The 5,434-nt window shown below is 38.3% G+C and overlaps 1 protein-coding gene and 2 long non-coding RNA genes across 20 annotated transcripts in view; 1 reads left to right on the top strand and 2 right to left on the bottom strand.

Annotated features, from left to right (window-relative positions):
- Positions 1-5,434, top strand: part of LOC122528705 (plasma membrane calcium-transporting ATPase 3) — a 60,191-nt gene that overhangs the window by 42,876 nt on the left and 11,881 nt on the right. For 6 of the 17 annotated variants that reach the window (XM_043654111.1, XM_043654100.1, XM_043654098.1 and 3 more), the window contains one exon: positions 2,847-3,390. The exons of 3 other annotated variants lie outside the window; for them this stretch is intronic. In XM_043654111.1, coding sequence (XP_043510046.1) covers positions 2,847-3,071 — 225 coding nt within the window. In that variant the 3' untranslated portion in view covers positions 3,072-3,390. Of the gene's footprint in view, positions 1-652; positions 961-2,828; positions 3,391-5,434 lie in introns of those variants that run through there. 8 more of the 17 variants (XM_043654097.1, XM_043654101.1, XR_006306641.1 and 5 more) reach the window with 7 other exon arrangements.
- LOC122528717 lies at positions 1,511-2,849 on the bottom strand. Of its 2 annotated transcripts, XR_006306648.1 has the most exons (3): positions 2,450-2,849; positions 2,073-2,218; positions 1,511-1,988 (listed from the first exon to the last, which is right to left on the bottom strand). It is a non-coding gene; the product is annotated as an uncharacterized LOC122528717 (long non-coding RNA). The 2 variants fall into 2 exon arrangements; XR_006306649.1 differs by lacking the exon at positions 2,450-2,849 and having other exon boundaries at positions 2,073-2,296.
- On the bottom strand, positions 3,478-4,339 carry LOC122528719. Its single transcript, XR_006306651.1, has 2 exons — positions 3,672-4,339; positions 3,478-3,577 (listed from the first exon to the last, which is right to left on the bottom strand). It is a non-coding gene; the product is annotated as an uncharacterized LOC122528719 (long non-coding RNA).

Genomic DNA, 5,434 nt, shown 5'->3' with positions numbered 1-5,434 from the left:
TTTTTTTTTTTCTTTCCTTTCCCTCGATCGATCATGGGAATGAAAGAAGCGAAAATGCACGAATAAACGAGATTTGTAGTTCTTGTGCTGGCTCTCATGGGAGATTCTTCAAGTTATCGGGTCAGTTCCTGCCTTTTTTTTCCTCTCTCTCTCTCTCTCGAATAATTCGAAATATATTCGGTGATCTTTGATAATATGTCGAGGCCTCTTTCTCAATTGTGACGAATTTAAAAAAAAAGAAAAAAAAAAAAGATCCTTTACTTCTCTTTGCCACCATTCACCTTCTCTCTCTTTGTCTCTGTTTTCTAATAAGTTTGTACACTCTGGCTGATCCTTGCGGCACGATTGATGCGACTTCCCTCCGCAACTTTGTTCAATTTCTTATCAACCGTCGATAAGCTTGAGTACGATGTTACCAACATGCCAGTTTCCTTCAAGCTTTCGCAACAAACAAAAAGAGACAAGAGTTAATTTTCTTCATGTGTTTCACTATTATTCTTTTTTTCCCCCTTTTTTTTTTAACCAAATTAAAGATAAATTTGATCTTACTAGTGTGTGTGTATGCGTGCGTGTGTGTGTGTATATATCTGTGTCTCTCTCTGTCTCTCTTTCTCTCTATACGTATCTACATAATTCGGTAATGAGAATAAAGAGGGCAGGCGCTTCCTTCGTAAAGCGGGGAATCACCAGACTACGTGTGCTGACCTGTGAGCTGCTTAGAAGTGAAAAAACCGAAAAAAAAAAAAATGAACCGAAAAGTACAATGAACGAATCATTTCGTTGGATGACCGTTGTCTCTCCCTATGGAGCGGAGAAATCGTTGATCAGCAGAGCGCATTGCGTGGTGTAGCGTGCATGTTTAAAATACCAGAGAAACGCATTATCTAAACCGGATATTCGACCAGGTTAAAGAGTCTGACTGTCAGCCTGGTTAGGGGACCTCTCTCCACGGCGCATCGTGTAAGTATTCCCTCAATGTTTTCTGTCAAACAACAAAAAAAAAAAGCAATCAATCAAATATAATCAGATAAAAAAGAAAAAAAGAGAGAATTTTGAAAACAAAAGTGAATCATTAACGCGACACATTTTCCTGCCACCTCCATAAAAATGCAAGAAAGGAAGAAAGTAAAAAAAAAAAGAGAGAGAGATTTATTCTATATATATATTTTTTATATATTCTATATGTGTGTATATATATATATATAGAATACATTCTATGATATATTTACGTTGAGAAGAATACGAGAATAAATAAGACCTGAACACCTCTCGCAGGTGTTTTTGGATGGGGATTGTTCTTTCTCTTGTAAGGGGGTAAATCTTTTGGCTGATTTAAACATAAGCAATGTTCATCGGTTACGTGATACTACGCCAAATGCATGCTACGTTCTTGCAGTCTGCAATTTGTCACGCTGTATTACAGCTCACCAGACGATGCAAGTGTATATGCGTGGAGAGTTCCAGTTTTCTTCTATTTTTTATTTTTTTTTTTCTTTAGTTTCTCTCTCTCTCTCTCTCTCTCTCTCTCTCTCGTTGGTATTGGTATTATAAAAGTATTGTAATAGCTTTCAGTCACGTGTACCATTTTTGGGCAGTGTGTTTTTTGCCAAAAAAACAAAAAGAAAAAAAATGTAGCATTGTGTTGGCTTTTTCTTTGGGATAAACAGCGTTTTAAACAGCTCAACGATTTTGATCATTTTCTACATTTTTGAAGATACTTGATAGACATAGTTCAAGTTACATACGCTTAACGTGAGCCGGAGGTGAAACGTAAAAGAAGCTTTTCCAGCCTCGCATATCCGCTTTCTGCATCGATGATCGCGCGTTGTCTGAAACGGTTGGTTGGTCTTGTTGCCAAAATGAAAAACGAAACGTGGAAACAAGATCTGGCGAAAGACTTCGACGATCGATGGGTGCACGTGGTGTTGCGTGACATTGCAAGTAATAATTTGAGGTGATGACGTCAATGGGTCGTGGAATTTGTTGTCCTGTTAAGAGAAAGAGAAAAGAATAAGAAGAATGGAAGTTGAATGATGCAAGAAAAATTTCTCTTGAACAGATTGATTTGTTACCCGACGATGCATCTTAATCTGCAAAACTTCTGGACACCATCGACGTCGCTCTTCAGATTCTGTTGTCTAACTATTGCCTTGCTGTGCAGGGTTATCAACGCCCCGCTAGTTCTTCTAGTAATTCGTGTGGCCGCTGCTTTCTGTCTCTTTATACATACACATAATTATACTTATATATATATATATATATATATATATATATATATTTATATTTATATATATATATATATATATATATACAAATATCTACATGACTGTTCCCTAATCTGTTTTTGCAGAGATTGATCATCGTATCCTTTCAAGAACAATGGAAAAAAAAGTATATATATTTGTTCCCATAACTTGCTCAAAAAATTGTGCTTCTCAGCGTTGGTCACTCGGTGTTGCTTTCAAGCCGCAAGCATTATTCTCCCCTCGACATTCGTCGTTTGAAGGTCCAAAAAAAAAAAAAAGGAAAAAAGAAAGTAGTGTCATCATTGGTTGAGAAGGAAAGGAGGTAAATTTTGAATTTAGGGAGAAGCTAACGTTGCTAGTTTTATTTTGCCTTTCTCTTGCAACAATCGGGTTCGAGCGAAGAGACTTAGGGGAAATTAGAGACATTTATAAAAAAAAAAAAGAAAGGAGAGAATGTCGATGGGCAGATGACTGAGGATAGGGGATCAATCTCGAATTATGTACTTAAGTGGACTTATCTAACGTGTTATTTCTCCCGAAGCTCGTGGCACAGCCAGGGACACGATGGCCCTGTATTGATAGAAAGGTTTCCGGTTACAGATCCGCGTAGTGAACGCATTTCGGCAGGGCCTAGACGCGCGCTACACGAGCGAGCACAGCAGCACTACATTGGCGGAGGTACTGAGGAAACAATCGTCCTTAAGCAAGCGGCTCTCGCAGACGAGCAGCATCGAATACGCCGACAACAATCCAGACGAGCTGACCATACCCGAGATAGACGTGGAAAGGCTGTCGAGCCACAGTCATACCGAGACCGCCGTTTAGAATGGGAGGAAGAATGACGCGAATTCAGCCAACAACAATCACCGACGGCCGGCGGTTCTTTATTCAAGCTGTGTGTGCTACGTTTGATCTTCTCTGACAATGGTGTAAACACGACGGATCGTAATTCATCCCTCATCCTTGTTTTTTTCTCGTGGCCAGCACGCTCGGAAGAAGGAAACAAACGGAAAAAGAGAAAAGAAGAAGAAGAAAGAAAAAAAAAGAAAAAAAAGAACGAGAACCGTGTGCATCGATCCTCCTAAAACGAGAATGGAAGAAAGAGGATCGTATTCCTAACCTAGTCAAACAAAACAAAACAAAAATATATATATATATATAAAATTAATCGTGCGATGCGAGTTAGGTCCTCGTCATTTTATCTCTCTCTCTCTCTTTCTCTCTCTGTCTGTCTCTGTCTCTCTCTCTCTCTCTCGTTCGTGCTTTGTTATCGATGGTCGGTTATAGCGGAATGGACAATTAAATCGTATGTCAGCCATACTGTGTTCGGTCTGCAAGAAGAGAGCATATTAAAAAATATGAAATAGAAGATATATATATAGAAAAAGAAAAAGAAAAAAAAAAAAAGAAAACAATGACGATGACCTTCTGCCCACGATACGTTGCCCGCGGACACCTCAGTTGATCCGTGCGAAACACCAATTATAAGATACCAAAGTAACGCACCACTGCCTTTCCTCTATTTAGTTGTTACTTACGTTTCCTTCATTTTCTTTCTGGCCTTGTTTCCTCGCTGTCTGTGCGTACGTGTCTCATTCTCTTCGCCGAAGATTCGGTTCCCTTCAGTTTTGTTCGTCTTATCCTCCGTTATCCTCCGTCGTTTCGCCTCTCACCCTCCTCTCATTTAGTATTCTTTGGTACTCTCCTTCTCCCTCTGCCCTCTTCCTATGCTCTTTTCTCCTGTAACAAAATTGCGTCGCATGGAATTGTAGCAGAGGTGGAGAGAACAAGGGAAGAACATGAAAAAAAAAAAACGAACAGAGTTATATTAACGTGAGAGAAAAGAAACTGTTTCCATTATATCATGATACGGGACTCGTTTAAAATCGCATTTTCGTCTACTAAGATAGACACTTTCTTCTTGTTTTGTTACCCTCCATCCTCCTCCCTCCTGCCCCGAGTCTCGTGTCGTTGTCGATCACTTCCGGTTTCTCTCTCTTGACTCTTCTTCACTCTCTTCGACCCTCACATCTGCCACTTTCGTTTCTCACCGACTTTCTTTCGCGCTGGTTTCTTTTCTTTTTCTTTTTACTGCCATCGCTCCCCCTTCTCAACTTCACTTTCTATTTCTATTTCTATTTCTACTTCTATCTCGCACAATATAATGTATACTCACTGCGCTATTTTTCTTCTCGCTTTTTCTTCTCTATATATATGTTTTTTTGTTGTTATTCTGCTGCTGCTGCTGCCTTCTCTCTCTCTCTCTCTCTCTCTCTCTCGCGTGACTTAAAGATGATCTAGTCACTAGTTTGTATTGCTAAATACTTCCGTGAATATACTCAGCACTGGGGGTGCCTTACCAAAAACAAAACAAAAAAAAAACCAAAAAAAAAAACAAAAAACAAAGTTTAAGAAAAAAAGAAAAAATGGAAAAAAATAAAAAAGAATCGCGCATTGTTTTGTAGCCGTACTTCGCGCGTAAAGCGAGTTTTCACGAAGGACAAGGAAGAAAAAGAAAACGGGAGAGAAAAGAACAAAGGAAAGCCGCAAAAGAGAAACGAGGCGAAAGAAAAAGAAAAAGAAAGAGAACCGATTCGTCTCTGCTACGTTCGCGTGATTGGAAACGTGATTGGGGGAGGCTGAGGTAGGGGATTAACGGAGAGAATGTCACGACGAAGATTTAAAAAAAGAAAAAAAAAAAAGGGAAAGGAATCGAGAAAGAGTCGAAAAAAAAAAGAAAAATGGGAAACGAATGCCACGACATTGCCATTATTACGCTTAAATCGATACAAAGATCCTGATAGTAAAGACGTTAATCACGCCACGGTACGAAAACCCGCATGTACGTTTAGTAATAAATATATAGCTACGATTTACCCCTTAAAGAATAAAAAAATGAAAAAAGAAAAAAAAAAGAACATTGAACAGATTTCTTCGACGAGACACCATTTTTTTGTGTTCTCTGCTTGCCGATGAACTTTTATATATATATATACATATATATATATATATATGTGTGTGTGTGTATATATATATATATATACAAAAAACTCGTCTAACCTTACAGTTTTGAAATTCATCGCGAATGTAACACAACACGTGTTATATTACATTTCTTTTTTCTTCTTTTCTTTTTCTACGTTTATATTTTCTTTTTTGTTTTTTTGTTTTTTTTTTTTTTTTGTGTT

The sequence above is a fragment of the Frieseomelitta varia genome, unplaced genomic scaffold (assembly GCF_011392965.1).
Source record: "Frieseomelitta varia isolate USP_RPSP 00005682 unplaced genomic scaffold, Fvar_1.2 scaffold_255, whole genome shotgun sequence".
Classification (NCBI taxonomy): Eukaryota; Metazoa; Arthropoda; class Insecta; order Hymenoptera; family Apidae; genus Frieseomelitta; species Frieseomelitta varia.
The sequence above is the reverse complement of the archived record's forward strand: the minus strand, read 5'-3'. Positions and strand labels throughout refer to the sequence as shown.